Source organism: Penicillium chrysogenum (genome assembly GCF_028827035.1).
Source record: "Penicillium chrysogenum strain IBT 35668 chromosome Unknown utg000005l_segment0_segment0, whole genome shotgun sequence".
NCBI classification, from domain to species: Eukaryota; Fungi; Ascomycota; class Eurotiomycetes; order Eurotiales; family Aspergillaceae; genus Penicillium; species Penicillium chrysogenum.
Window position 1 is genome coordinate 5,683,646 of NW_026622753.1, and position 15,124 is coordinate 5,698,769.

Below are 15,124 nucleotides of genomic sequence, written 5' to 3' on the forward strand. Positions count from 1 at the left end.
GGCCTCGGGTTACATTAAGATTTCTGCTTCTTCGTCCGATTCATCGCCAAACGGTATATTGATACACGAGCGACTTCGGGAGTTTTGCGCTCGTTTTCCAATCTTATAAAGCTCCCTTTCTATTGCTCTAATACTTCGACTGCAACCGGTTTGCCATCTGCATCATTAAAACGCAACCCCGCTTTCTGAGCGCGCATCAATTCGCCATGTCTGAGTCGAAGGACCAAGTCACCGTCCAGGCATCTGGTGTAGACCGTGATACTTCTACCCGTTCACTATCCAAGGATGCTCAGGCGGGCGCACAGAGTTCGAGTTCCCAGGCGGATGCCTCTGAGCGCGTTGTGCAACCTGCGGACCTAGTCGACCAGAAGAAAGGGTTCTTTGGCTACTTCAAGACTAAAGAATTCTATATAACCTTGGCTCTAGGGTGAGTATCACTTCAGAAACTACCAGTCGCTCAAATCCTAACTCAATTTCACGCAGTCAAATCCTCGCTATTGCCAATACCTCGACGGGTACATTCACAACGCTACTCGGCCAGGAACAATGGGCAATCCCTGCGTTCCAAACCTTCCTAAACTATGTGCTACTCAACGCCATTTTTACTCCTTATACGATGTACCGTTACGGCTTCAAGGGCTGGCTCCGACTGGTATGGCGTGACGGCTGGAAATGTATGTCCCCGATCTCCCCACATATTCGATATACCACCCCGACTAACCACTGTAGACATCATCCTTGCTTTCTGCGACGTGGAAGGCAACTACTTCATCGTTTTAGCATACCAATACACAACCATGCTAAGCGCGCAACTGATCAACTTCTGGGCCATCGTCGTGGTCGTTATCATCTCATTCCTGTTCCTGCGCGTACGCTACCACATCACCCAAATTGCAGGTATCATAATATGCATCGGCGGCATGGGCATCCTCATTGCCTCGGACCACATCACCGGTACCAACGGCGGAAACGTATCCCAAGGCAACCAACTGAAGGGTGACCTGTTCGCGCTGTTAGGCGCGAGCTTCTACGGTCTCACCAACACGGGAGAGGAGTACTTCGTCAGCACTCGGCCCGTGTACGAGGTGCTGGGTCAGATGTCCTTCTTCGCAATGATCATCAACGGTGTGCAGGCCGGTATCTTCGACCGGACCTCCTTCCACAATGCGCACTGGAACGGCAAGGTCGGCGGATATCTCACCGGCTACACCCTGTGTCTGAGCTTGTTCTACTGTCTCGCTCCGCTGTTGTTCCGTCTTTCATCGGCGGCTTTCTTCAACGTCTCCATGCTCACCATGAACTTCTGGGGTGTGATCATTGGCGTCAAGGTCTTCCACTACTCTATCCATTGGATGTACCCGATTGCCTTTGTTCTGATTATTGTCGGTCAGCTCATCTACTTCCTCGCTCAGAAGGTCTTAAGTGAAGCCCGCAAGCCCTGGCTGGGGACTAACCAGGAGCGTGGTGTTGTTGGTCTTTTCACTGCGAAGAGGAAGATCGTGCATACCGTTCCTGCTGCTGCGGAATATGATCAGACCCCTGAGCATACCCCCGGGCACACTACGACGGTGAACAATAGCGCTGTCTGATTGTTAACCGCCGTGGATCTCATTGTTGCTTTCTTTTTGTATATCTTCGGGGGTTTATGATTATGGATGGGACCGCACATATAAGAAGATCTTTCAGATTTTATTTTGTGTGCTGCGATATATGCCCGTCAGGTCCGTGTTACCGCTACCCTTGCTACTGAGAAGTGCCGGGGTGGTTTCGATGCTGGACCGGGAGAAAAAAGGACGATTTTGTTCGCGTGCCCTCAACTAATGCTTAATTATGTTCAGATTATTGCTACTTCTGAGATCAATACCAATCTTTATTGAGAATAAGTCAATACACCCGTGGACGGTTCATCGCCTGTTCTAAGCATCTAGATACGTCTTCAGCATAGTCCAGAAGCAACAATGGAATCCTGGTACTAGGACTGGTAGCCCAATATAGAAGGGGTCATTACCATGTCATGAAGCCAGACACGTTATAGAGCGTGCCTATGTACATGTATCTGACCAGACAGCAACGAGAAACGGATAGGTATACAAGGACATAATATTTTCCCTTCCCTATAAAGACCATAGCGAAGCCTAGAAATCAAATCCAAACGAAACCCAGATCCGCTGAAAATAGAACAGACTCCAATAACCCTTACATCAACCAAGCTATAGTCAACCCTCACCTGGAATAAGAGAAAAAAGTGAAAAGAACAATTAAAGATCTCCAAATCCAAGAAACATCCGTTTTGAGCCTCTGTTCGCCTCCCCATCTCAATATGGAGATATATAGTAAAAACAGACATCCAAAATTAAATAAAAATCACAATGTGCAAGTTTCCCGTACCACCCCCAAATATGAAAAATATAAAAGAGACCTGTGCATCCGACATGAAGAACACCGAGAAAAATGAGACAGCCCATACATAGCCCACGAGCATCACAGATAAAGCGCCATATTTCCGACCATATTCGCACGGGCACCGGAACAGCAAAAACAAACCCACAAAGCAGAAAACAACATGCTGAACCCAAGACCTAACAGGGGAATGCGAAGAAGGCATCGTCATATCATCCGACAGATTCACAATTTGGGGGAATATTTCCAAACCCCAGTAAACCTTCGTCTTGTTCCCCCGCCTGGTATATAGTAAGCCAGCTCAACCCCGAGTCCAATATGCAACAAGCGCCCACTGGAGTAATGCCATCAAAAATCAGAAATTCGGTGTGGGTGTGGAGTTTTAACCCCAAACGGAAGCCTGCACGCCAAGCCCGCTCTTAGAGCTCCAGACGCCACTGCCGTTGCTCCAGCCGAGGCCAACACCACCAGCCTGGTCCTTCGTGCCAGGGGTACCAGCAGCAGAGGTCACAGGCGGGGTAGGGCCGGCCGAGGAGGTGCGCTCTGTCGCGGGGCCAGTAGGGTCAGCGGGGGTGAAGCCGAGCCCGAGCGGGGAGGGGAGAGGAGTGATGGAGCGCTTGTTCAAGGCCGGGTTGGCGGGGGGAGCAGATGTCTGGCCAGGGGCAGGCCGAGAACCGATGGGACCGACGGAACCGATAGGACCAGCAGCCGGCTTGGAAGTAGCCTGACGGGATGAGGGTGAGTCGGCGCCGGGCGAAGAGGCCGAAGTTACGGGCTGCTCGGTGCCGAAGCTGGCATTGATGGCGGAGCTAGGCGAGGAGGTGCTGTTGGCGCGCGAGGGTGACTGCAGGCCCGTGGTGGCTTCGGCGTTAGTGGTGCCAGCCTGTGTCAAGCCGAACGGGTCCATGCCTCGCGGGGAGGATCCACGCACGCCAGACGACGGGGTACCGCCGCCGGCTTGGCTATCTGGGCGCGGGTTATCATCGGAGAAGGCACCGGGCGGGAAGAAGGCTGGGCTTTCGTTGCCGTACAGGGCGCGGTGCTGGCGGGCGAGGAGTTCGCGACGGCTGTCCTCGCTCACGGCAGCCGGGCTGGTGGAGCGGTCGGATTTGGATGCAGACATCTCGGCGAGGAGGCCTTGAAAGGAAGAAGAAAAGTATTAAAACCCCGTGTTCAAAGAAAAACGAAGAAGCCAAACCAAATATATTACACAGGCCGACGGATACATAGATGCAAGGATGTGACAAGAAAAAGAGAAGAGGGAAGAAAAGCCGACAGGGGAATATAACAAGGCTCAAAAAGAAGAAGACAGACGCTACCACGTACTTCGGTTGTACTGTTGCTCCTGGTGATAGTTGCGGAGTTCCCTCTCACGCTGTGCTGCCATCCGACGCTTCGCCTGCATCATCTGTTCCACCTCGTTGGGACGACCCTGGTACCGCTGGGAGGCATAGAAACCCTGGGCATTGCCAGCCGGGGGGATGCGGTTGCCATCGAACTCGCTGATCGAATGGTGTCGCTGAGGGCCACCACCCATGCGAGGGTCTGTCAAGAGACAAGTCAGAAACGCGTTCTGGGTGTCATCCGTGCCCGCAACATACCGTAGTCGGGGTAGGGCCGGCCCATCATCATGGGCATCGAATCCCGCCGAGGAGCATTCCACAGCTTCCCGCTCTTGACGAGATTGTCGATCGCACGATCGACCTCTGAAGAAAAGAAAAAAAAAGATCAGCCCTCGTCCCCCAAAGGGTCCCCAAAGGGAAAAAAAACAAGTATGCCCATATCATCTCCACAACCGTCTCGCTTCAAAACCACCGAACATTTCCCCGTTATGCGATTCGGTTTTGGAGAGGCAATTGTAGGGATCCAAGCAGAAGTGTGTCCGTACCGTCAAATTGGGAGGAAAAGGCCGGGATATCCTCGCGCTGGGAGACCGAGCTCGATCCTGTCAAATGTTAGTTTTCTGCTCGGGGTGCTCGGCATTTGATCCCATACCTGACCGGGAGGGAGGCGCCGGCTGCTCCCAAGAGACCTGGCGCGCAGCGGGTGCTTGCCAGCCCTGAGGTTCGTAGTACGAAGACATTGTCGAGATCAAAAGGTGCGACGGTTCAGGGGGGAAGATGATCCGGTCAGAGGCGATCTGTCGAGAAAAAAAAATGTGAGCGTCGATCCACAACACACTTTTCGAACAGTGTTCCAGTTCTCCAGATCTTTCTTTTCAACACATCAAAAGAAAGTATCGAAATTTAAGATCGCAAAAGAAAAATAATAATCTCTCGGGAAACCCTTTTTCGAGGGTGTTTTTTTTTCTGCGCTCTTTCAAACTATTTTGGGGCATATGTATAGAATATTTTTTTTCTCCCCAATTGGAAACAGAAACAATATCACACTTACAGGAAATAGGCCTCCGAGTATTTCTTTCTACCACGAGTCAACGAGGCAGAGAAAGTCCAAAGATTGGAAGGATGAAGAAGAGAAGAAAAGGAGAGAGGGTCCTCTGGGGGGGGATGTGGGTGTGTATTACCTTATGGGGGGGAGAGGGGGGGCTTTCATAAATTGTAATGTAAAAGAGTAAAATAGTTAGTACTCCGTACATATTAGTATATATTATTAGTATGTATTATATTAGTATACGGGGAAAAAAAGGAGACTCTCTTTTGACTCTTGTATTTGTTTTTTTTTTTAAGTAGGACAACATATTAGGTATTAAACTGAGATATTAACCTTCCTTTCTGTTTTATGTTGGATATGGACTATAAGTATAACTACATACTAAGTCTCTTTCTACTATAAATCAACCTAGTTATTTGTCATTCAATGCTTTCATTTAATACCAATTCCCTTTTTTTTTTTTTTTTCTGTACATCGAAGATCCCAAGTACGCGGCAATTCCCGGCAACCCAACGGCTTCTATTCGTCACTGCTGGGGCCGGTCACCGGAGATTGGACGGGGACACGGGGGCGTGTGTCTAAGCGTCGAGCTCCCCTCGTGTCTGATAGTTACTATTACTTATTATTCATTACTGTATACTTCTATACTTGAATGTATATATTCTACCCTACATCTACAATCTAAATGTTCGAATCTTGGAAACTTGGTAATTCCCAACTTAAAACGGTGAATATTTACATTGTGCTGCCCTTATGTTGTATGCCCTAAGTCTTCTGTATACTCTATTTCAGTACAATATTCAAAAAAGTCTCCAAGTTTCTAAAATCCGGTTTCTGAGATTCTGCTCGTAATATAACCCAATATAAACAAGGCATTCCCTGGGGTCAACGTATGATGATGCCTTGGAAACTGCAAAGACTCTGCACTATGCAGTCAGCTTGCCAAGACGCTGCCTATGGACGCCATCGGAGGCTGCAAGTGAACACTCTAGTCGCATCAGGAATGTGATCTGCAGCTCCATGTATAGTGGCCAGGACAAATGCATGCAATAAGTATATATAGCCCACTGTACTCCGTAGCCTGTTCGAATGTAGAGAACCTTGTATACATCTGGTTCAAGCAAATCCCCTGAAAGCCTTATTAACAAGTAAGTCTAGAAATTATATCTACATACAGGAGTAGACGCAATGCGATAGTAACATTGCTTCCAGAATACACTTTGAACGGTGCTTTGACCAGCTCGGTCAATTCAGGAGAGGTGGGGCAACGTCCATTTTTTATATTCTTCCGCAAGGTCCGCGCCCCTCTGAACTGGATTGGCCGCTAGAATGTTCATGTACAATATATGTACTCACCCGGCTCGACCAGTCAGCAGCCCGAGTCCTCCCCCGCATGTACATGAGACTATTTCTATGTGATCGGGGTGAATCGACTCCGGGACGGGATATTGGGGGGCACTGAGGTACTCAGATATATAAAGTAGAAGAGGGATTTTGTGTTTTGTACTCCGTAGTCTACCTGAACATCAGCTCCCCTAAGCTCTGCCCAGTTGTTGTCTATGTTGTATGTCGATCTAGCAGGAAGGTACCAGTGGACAGTACCTAGGCATTAAGTTGGCTTCCCTTCAAACCCTCCGGAAATGTACCACTAGCACGATAAACGATACGCTCAATCATGCCTCCGCGTCACCTTGGGAAGCGTAATAACTCCCCACTTGTCATACATGGGACTGTGCTCGGCCGTATTTGGTCCTAGCCATACTAGCTGGATGCTTGATTCTTCGGGGTTAAGGCTGGACTATAAGTCACAAGCCAGAGCTACCTCGATAGCTCAATGTTGAAGAGGGGTAAACCGTTCAGTCTTGGAAGTCGGTTACTTGATTTACAAAGAAACACGCCAAAACAAGCCTCATGTTCCCAATGTGGCGAGCCCAAGCCCTAATAAACAAAGGCTACCATCTTACGACTGATACCTCCGTTAGCCCCAGAGACGAATGGTCCAATGAATATTATCTCACAAGGCTCTTCGTCTCGAGTGTCATCGGATTCGAAGAGCCACTGTCCGGACTCTGGAGTGAAGTATGGGTCCAATGGTGGTCCATGTTCTCCAAACAAAGAAGTATGAGTATCTTCAAGTCAGGATGCAGAGTCAACAGAATCCTTGGTTCCAACTCGATTCTTTGAAAAGAGACAGCACATTGCCATATTCATGCCTCAGGCCACTTGACATGGATTAAGTTATACTAGTGAGCAGCACGTGCAAGGACCATGCTGATCGCGGGGAGGAGTGAAGAACGACGATCAGGAGGGAAAAGGAGTGTACAACATATGGACCATGTAAGCCTTTCCTTAGGAATTGATATGTTCACTGAATAGCTAGTAGCCCAGCGCGGCCAACGAACAAGACTGTCTTATCGATAAACTTGTCGTCATGGTACCTGCATGAATGCATAGCTCGGTGATACTGCGGGCAACTCTGGCTGCATTTTAACCTTCTGGTTTCGAATTTCAGGGTTTCTGGGGGTCAGGGGGAAAAGAATAAAGAGTACTAGTGAGAAAGAGATAAGCGTGAGATCATGTTAGAGACAAAGGATAGAAGTTTAGCCCCTAATTGTTAGCATAAGAAATGAGGGTAGAGAGCTATCCCCCAATAGTCTGACTCCGTGGGCTGCTCCGTCCAACGTTATAACGGGGAATTTCTCACTCAACACGTATCTTCAAACCTGGAAATACCTACCCTGGGTATATTCATTCGATTACTCGACTTGTATATACATAGAATCGTTGACGTTGGCAAGATTGGAGTTCTTTAAGAGGGGACGGTCGGCAGTGTCTCTTTACCGCCGACAGGGGCTGACCTCCAGGGCTTCATCTTCACAACTTCTCAAATCCCCCTCTCTGGCTACGCTTCCTCTCCAAAAACAATCGGAAACCCAGGCTGGTTCCTAACAACTTGCTTTTAGGGCAAACGGACTGTATCATCCTGTACTTTGGTCCTTTTTGTTCTCATTTTCTTTGATCCAATCCTCGAAAGTCAGCTCTCTTCACTCTCACGAAGACCGTGTCTTTTTTTTTTTCCTTACTATTTTCTTTTTGTCTTATTTTCATCTCCTGGTTGAGGCATTGTCTTTTTTACATCTCTTCAATTCTTATCGGTCCCGAGTGAAAGATAAAAAAAATTCGGCTCTTCGCGACTTTGGTCGAGGGCGATTGAAAGTCTCCCACCACAAACGATCTGTTTCCCGGTTGTCTCACCATATCAACGAACCTTCGACGTGTTACACACGTGCCATAACCTGCCTCGCTCGAATCTATCGATCACAAAATTTCTCCGGTGATTTCCAACTGAGCAGAAACTGAGGGGATTATATTGTGTGGTGTGTGGGAGTGGACTCTTATCTCTTTTGCCGAGCACCCACCCTATACAGAAGGACCACAACGGTGTGGGAGTTGCAAATTGCTATATGGTCGCAAAAATCGATGGGAATGCAAAGTGTTCCCTCCACCGTGACGTCGCCTCGCTAGCGTCGGCGCAGCCCTCCACGATGGCATGGATGCCGCAATCCGATGTGCCACAATCCGACGTGCCCGAGCCCGCCGTTCGGCCTCCGTTGACTTCGCACCAGTCCAATTCTCTCCCTTCCACCCCATATCAACATGCGCGCAACTTATCGTTCCACTCCCGGTCGCCGTCCCCCGCCCGCGGAAGCACCTCCCCTCGATCCACCCACTCCGAGGCCACGCATCTACCCCCATTCTCCCGGAAACCTCTCGGAGGCTGTAAATATGAGACCGCCATGGCGTATTTTCGACGACGGATACCGTATAGCTTAGGCGCAGATATACTACCGGAGGAGAAGGGTGCATTGAAGGAGCAACTCAGCCCGGACGAGGAGAAAAAATTGTCGACCGAGATCATGGACCTGTATGACCGATTGTTGCCATCCGCCGAGAGTGATGATCGACGACGACAGCTTGTTCGGAAATTGGAGAAGCTTTTCAACGACCAATGGCCTGGTCATAATATTAAGGCGAACATTTTTGGCTCGTCAGGGAATAAGCTCTGTTCAAGTGACTCGGATGGTAGGCTTTCCCCAGCCTTTTTGGACAAAAGAGAGATAAAAGCGCAAAACAAATACTAACTTGAGCAGTGGACATTTGCATCACAACCAACTACAAGGAATTGGAGCATGTGTGCCTGTTGGCTGAGGTGTTAGCTAAACGTAAGAGATCGCTGTTGACAAACCTTAACCCTGAATGATAGACTGACCTGAACAGACGGGATGCAACGCGTGGTGTGTGTCTCGCACGCAAAGGTCCCCATCGTGAAGATTTGGGACCCGGAGCTCCGGTTGGCCTGCGACATGAATGTCAATAATACCTTGGCGCTAGAAAACACTCGAATGATTCGGACCTATGTTGAGGTGGACGAAAGAGTTCGGCCTTTGGCAATGGCTATCAAGCACTGGACGAAGCAAAGGATTCTCAATGACGCAGCCCTTGGAGGAACCCTTAGTTCTTACACCTGGATCTGTTTGATCATTAATTTCCTGCAGACAAGAAACCCTCCAATTCTTCCAAGTTTGCAGGCACGCCCGCACAAAAAGAGGATGACTCACGATGGATTGGTCTGCTCGTTCGATGACGACCTCAAGACCTTGTCTCAATTTGGCCGCAAGAACAAGCAATCAGTTGGCGAGTTGCTCTTTCAATTTTTCCGGTATTATGGCTACGAGCTTGACTATGAGAAGAATGTCATATCAGTACGGGACGGCACCCTGATCAACAAAGAAGCCAAGGGCTGGCACCTGATGTTGAACAACCGACTGTGCGTGGAGGAGCCGTTCAACACGTCAAGGAACCTAGGAAACACCGCCGATGACACCTCATTCCGGGGATTACATTTGGAATTGCGAAGGGCTTTCAAGTATATCGCAAATGGTGATCTAGAAGGGTGTTGTCAGCAGTTTGAATTCCCGGCAGAAGAGGAGCGGACCTGGGAACGACCACCACCCCAGCCGCGGCCAACTCTCACACCTTCCCTCCCATCGCGGGGTGGACGGGGAGGAAACCGAGGCGGCAGATATAATAACCAGTTCTCGCGAGGCGGGCTCTCTGGCGGGCGACGACAGTCAAACACCGGAAACAAGTCAAACTTCCGGCAGCAGAACACTGGCAATGCCCCAGATATCTCCCTGCATGCTCAACAGCAAGCCCAGTATCTTCTGCATGACCAGTTATACCAACAAATACAGCTGTTGCAGGCGCAGGAGCAAGAATTGCGGATGCAATTACATAGTCAGGCACTGATCACTGGGAGGCCACCTCCGGTATTTATCCGTCAGCCTTTCATCCAATTCCCAGTCCCTCAACAGCAAGAGTTTCCAGAGGAAACCTCACGACCGAGATCAGGAACAGGAACAGCAAGCCACGCCACTCTCAGCCCGACTCAACGACACCAAACGATTTATAACCCTACTTATGCTTCAGTTGGTGCATCTGGCTCGCAAGCGACCACCACCAACCCTCCCTCGCCATCTGCCGTTAGTGTTATGCCTGATACTCGTCGTAATTCTCGGCGATTGTCGGCTGCCAACGGATCCCCGAAGTCCCTTCGTGCGCATTCACAGCCTGCACGGCCTCAAGGCTCGCCCTCTCTTTCCAGCTATATTCCCCTTTATACCATGCCGCCACCCACGGATAACTGGTCAAAACAGAGGCGGACCACTGAGTCATCAGAAGGCGGAGAAGGCAGTGGTGACGAGAATGTAATGCGTTCAAACAGTCTGGCCAGCAATGGATCCCGCTCAAACTCTGTGGACGACAACCGACAGCAAGATGTGTTGGGTTATTATATAACTCCTCAACAACTTCAAGCCTTCCAGCAAGGTTCCATGCTGCCGCCGTTGTCCACACAGATGGGTCTGGTCTCGAATGGATATTCGTTTGTCCCCCTTCAGCCAGATTACCGACCGGGATCGTTCTCGTCAGAAACTGCTCGCTCGGAGCACACCCCAACCTCCAAGCCCCCGTCGCAACCCGCCCAATCCGCTCCACGTCCAGTTGCACCCGGTCCGTTGATCGTCGATGGGTCGGTGCGTCCGAGTGAACCCCGCTCGGCGTACGCGTCTGACTTGGTTGACCCTTACTCTGCGGTAAGCCATCATACGTCCTCGGATGACCACAACATGAACACGCCTGCAAGTTTCTCCGATTCCTTGTCTCAAGATTACCAGGATTCCGGGTCCTTTGACTTGGAGCACTCCGCCGTCTTCACTCGGCCATCTACGGAAACTCAAAAGGTCAATGGTGCGGGGGAAAAGCAGCCAGACGTGAATGGCCAATCTGAGCTTCTCGCTAGTCGGCTGCAGAACTACCACCTATCGAATTCCGAGAAGCTAGTACAGCAACCCGCAAAGACAAGTCCGGATCGACCAAGAAATGGCACAGCACAAGGACCAGGCAAGGAAACCGGCCCGGCTAAGCCCTCGGGACAGACGAGCGAGAAACTTGCTACATCCGGGCCTAATGAGAATCGGCATCAGTCGACCAACTCGAAGCGCCGGACCAATGGAGATCATCCTGACAAGGCGAACGGCATTAGTGGCAAGAGCAAGCCCAGAGGTCAAGGCCGACACGACGGTTCTCACAACGCTGTCCCGGGCACCAAGGATCGACACACAGACCCGCCCCGAAGATCTGGTGGACAGAGTAACGGCACGAACGAGAGCAACCATGGATGGCAGACCACCAAGAAGAAAAACCGCAAGAACACCAAGTCGTCAATGGAGCCTCGAAACGGCATCAACAGCGGTCATGAGCTCGTTCCAGCAGATGATTCTTTGCGAAAAGGCGGTTGACCAAATGTTTCTTACGCTTCTATCTCCAGCACGATCATGACCTCGGGAGGATCGAGCAATTACTCACGTCCAACATGATCAGCCTGATTCCATCGCCGTCCACACGGTATCCCCAAACGAACTCACGTTCCCCTGAAATACGTTGTTTTGCTCCTTTTCCTTTTCCTTTTCCTCTTTTTTTTTATTTGCCCTTTTTCCCATGAGGGATCAGGGTCCATATATGCATGCATTCGTTGCCATCGGGAAAGTTGGCCGGTTCATTTTCCAGGAAAAGCCTCCCATGCATTGAGACGATTTCTTTCCAGTTGATTGGAGTTCTTGTGTTCAAACGGTTAGACCCGGTCTGATGCTTTTCATCTTTCTTATGCCAATTTTTTTTCTTTTTTTTTTCGGCCATGGTTCTGTATAAAAGAGAAAGAGATTAACTTATTGCCAATGAGAAACAAACCAAAATTTTCGAAAAAGACCCTTCCTTTCCTGTTCAGGTCATGATATCTGACACTTCCTGAGGGCCTGGCATTGTGTTTGACTGCTATTTCCTCTTACTCTGCCGTCAACAGAGTGTTGATGCCCTGAGCGGAGTCATGCAAATAACAAAGACAGAGAACAAAGGGAGGAGAACAAAGAAGTCCCAGTCCTCAAATCCTCTCTCCCTCTCTTCATGCTCATGCTCATCCTCATCCTCTCCCATCTACCTGAACCCATCGAGAACAAATCCCATCCGAAGACAGCATCTACTTGATCCACGACAAACCACAAACTCCATAAAGGACTCGCCTACATATCGAGCGTATATACCAAAAAGGGTATATATATCCCAACCAGCAAAATCCCACAAAACCCCAAAAAGAAAAAGAAAAAGAAGAAAACATGTGGATGATATTTCTCTCATTCATGCTGTATTTGTATTATTGCTTTTTCTTCGCCTACGGCGTAATCTGCGAGACCTATTCTAGCATATCCTTCGTGCAAAATTACGCCATCCGATCAGTCAGTGCCGTCATGTCTCTTTTCTCTCTGAATTGGAATTGGAATTCGAAAATCCAGCTCGGGTTTGGTCTGCCCTGGCTTGGTCGTGCGTCAGCCCCGATGCCGATTGCGCCTAACTTCTTTGCGTTTTCGTTTTCGTTTTGCTTTGGGGTGTTGGCGTATCTGCTTTGTGTTGATGTGTTGTGATGGGGCTTGCTCGGTATATCGTGGGTGCTTGTATGGTGTATCTGCTGTATGTGTACTGGAAGCAAGTTTGGGTGGGAGGATGTGAAATGATATGAATGGATTGGGGTTGATTTTTTGGTTGGGCATTTTTATGTAGCATTGGCGGAGGGATAGCGTTGATTCTGGGAAGGCTTGGAAGATATTGACATTGTATCATTTATCATAGAGATAATAGTATGGCAGATTGGTATATAGTACAGTGCACCCATAACACAGATCTTGTGGTGTATCAGATGTGGTGAGAGAATGCGGGACAAGATTAAATCACATAAAGGCATTGAAAGGACAAAAGCAGGGCGAGGATGGGATATTAAAACGGAAAGACTTGGTGAAATCGACAAATATGTTCAATAGGGAGAGAACGGAGAATGATATGCTGGGTTTCTCCATTGTCGCTCTTTGAAGGGAAATTAGATCACCACTCGACGGGATTCGAGCCAGATCAGTACCAGATCTCGGTCCAGATGTATGGCAAAATCACGACAGAGGCTGTGTACAATATCATGACGGCGTAGTATGGGGCTAGGAATAGCTTGGACAGAGGGGTATCGCATATGTGGACCCAGATGGCGAGGAAGGCAACGGAGAAGAAGTGGCTGACAAGGACGAGGGGTTTCTTGATTAGACCGGCTAACAACCCGACAGGGCCGCCAACTGGTCCAATCTGGAAGTAGCGGAAACAACCACGCTGAAGAGCTTTGAGGTAATAGTCTGTTGAATGAACAGTTAGTTATTGCAAATTAACCTGAAGAGTGAGCGTGCGTACTGTCTGCAGCGAAGAGCGCATAGAGAGCCTGTGCGAGGATATTGATGACCGAAGATGAGTTCTTTCGTTTCCAGTGGAACTCTGCGAGCTGCTCGAGAACAAGGCCTGTATTGGAGAGGTTGGGCACGCGCTCTGGGCTGAGCAATTCGCGGATGACACAAACATCGTTGAGCGCCACAGTCATGCCTCCACCTGTGAGAGGGTGCCGCATGTTAAGCGCATCGCCCAGAATCATCAAGCCGGGTGTCTTGTTGGCCGAGGCAGGCAGGAACGAGTTCGGCATTGACCGTAGCTGGCCCTTCTCTAGGGCATCGGAGAACGACTGCTGGACACCCTCTGGGAGCTTGGGCAGGATGTTGTTTCGCATGTAACCCTTGACACCACCGTTCTTGACCGAGGCCGCAGGCAGGTTATCAGGGATATCGATAAGGATTCGGGTCTCATGGGTGCCGATCTGGTACATAAGTACGGGTGGATTATCGCTGAGAAGCACATGACCAGTGTTGGGAGCGGGCAGTTTAGCATCGATGAGCTCCAAGCCATGGAACTTTGAGCGCCGTTTGGGTGTATACTGGTGGTGTTCCTTGCGGAAAACGGAGTTATAACCGTCGGCGGCCACGGTGAGTTGACCGAAGTAGCAGTCCTTGACATCCTTGGTTATACACTCGACTCCAAGGACTTCCTGAGTATATGAGGATGTGATGAGGCCGGTAACCTTGGTTTCGACCACCGTGACATTGGGGCACGACAGAGCGGCTGCCCGTAGTTTCATCACGAATCGGCCATGGTGGAAGGCTCGTCCCAACGGTGTAGGCGAGGTTGGGCTGGACTTGGGGTATTCGAGGAGAACCGGCTCCCCAAAGTAAGTAACCCAGTATCCCTTCACATTGATGCCATCGATATCTTCCAGACAATCCCGTAGCCCTAGTTGCTCGAGCGCCTGAACACCTCCCGGTTGGAGTAGTTCACCAACAATACGGTTGGGCTCTTCCAACGACTTCTCCAGCAGGATTACACTGCGCCCTTGATTTCCCAGTGCAACTGCAAGTGCACAGCCGAGGACTCCGGCACCCACAATTACAATATCAGCTTCATGGTGTTCGATGCGGCGTTGCGCGGCCGGGGAGAGGGAGGCGTGGCCATTGAGCAAGGTCATTTTGGCTTTTAAAAGAGTAGATATTGTCAGAACGGAGTCGACGGAAGCAGGACCATTATCGGCTTGAGCAATTGATTTAAAGGAAAGTCGATTGGCTGTTCTTATGGGCTGATGTTTTTTTTTTCTCCTTTGCGGAGAGAAAGGGGTGGCGTGACATGTGAAAGGTCACGTCTCTCCGCCTTCTCAATTCTACGCCGCAGGGACCATCACGTTTATTCAGGTGGACTGATCGAAGTGATATCGACCTCGGGAGATATACAACAATGTACATGTATATATTTATGGATCTATCGATGTCTACCTAGGTATTGTACAGACTATTTACATTATTATACA

General features: G+C 49.6%; 4 protein-coding genes across 4 annotated transcripts; 2 read left to right on the plus strand and 2 right to left on the minus strand.

Annotated features, from left to right (window-relative positions):
• Positions 1-206: 206 nt before the first annotated feature.
• Positions 207-1,589, plus strand: N7489_010553 (DUF914 domain membrane protein; the record flags this gene model as incomplete). The annotated part of the gene is made up of 3 exons (XM_056716302.1): positions 207-427; positions 484-674; positions 730-1,589. The coding sequence occupies 3 exons, from the start codon at positions 207-209 to the stop codon at positions 1,587-1,589; spliced, it is 1,272 nt and encodes a 423-aa protein (XP_056563924.1).
• A 1,193-nt stretch (positions 1,590-2,782) lies between these two features.
• Positions 2,783-4,483, minus strand: N7489_010554 (uncharacterized protein; the record flags this gene model as incomplete). The annotated part of the gene is made up of 5 exons (XM_056716303.1): positions 2,783-3,537; positions 3,727-3,945; positions 4,002-4,106; positions 4,289-4,345; positions 4,396-4,483. The coding sequence occupies 5 exons, from the start codon at positions 4,481-4,483 to the stop codon at positions 2,783-2,785; spliced, it is 1,224 nt and encodes a 407-aa protein (XP_056563925.1).
• A 3,772-nt stretch (positions 4,484-8,255) lies between these two features.
• N7489_010555 (uncharacterized protein) lies at positions 8,256-11,651 on the plus strand (the record flags this gene model as incomplete). The annotated part of the gene is made up of 3 exons (XM_056716304.1): positions 8,256-8,874; positions 8,943-9,014; positions 9,070-11,651. The coding sequence occupies 3 exons, from the start codon at positions 8,256-8,258 to the stop codon at positions 11,649-11,651; spliced, it is 3,273 nt and encodes a 1,090-aa protein (XP_056563926.1).
• A 1,657-nt stretch (positions 11,652-13,308) lies between these two features.
• On the minus strand, positions 13,309-14,788 carry erg1 (squalene monooxygenase erg1; the record flags this gene model as incomplete). Its single annotated transcript, XM_056716305.1, has 2 exons — positions 13,309-13,577; positions 13,633-14,788. The coding sequence occupies 2 exons, from the start codon at positions 14,786-14,788 to the stop codon at positions 13,309-13,311; spliced, it is 1,425 nt and encodes a 474-aa protein (XP_056563927.1).
• Between the last annotated feature and the right edge of the window lie 336 nt (positions 14,789-15,124).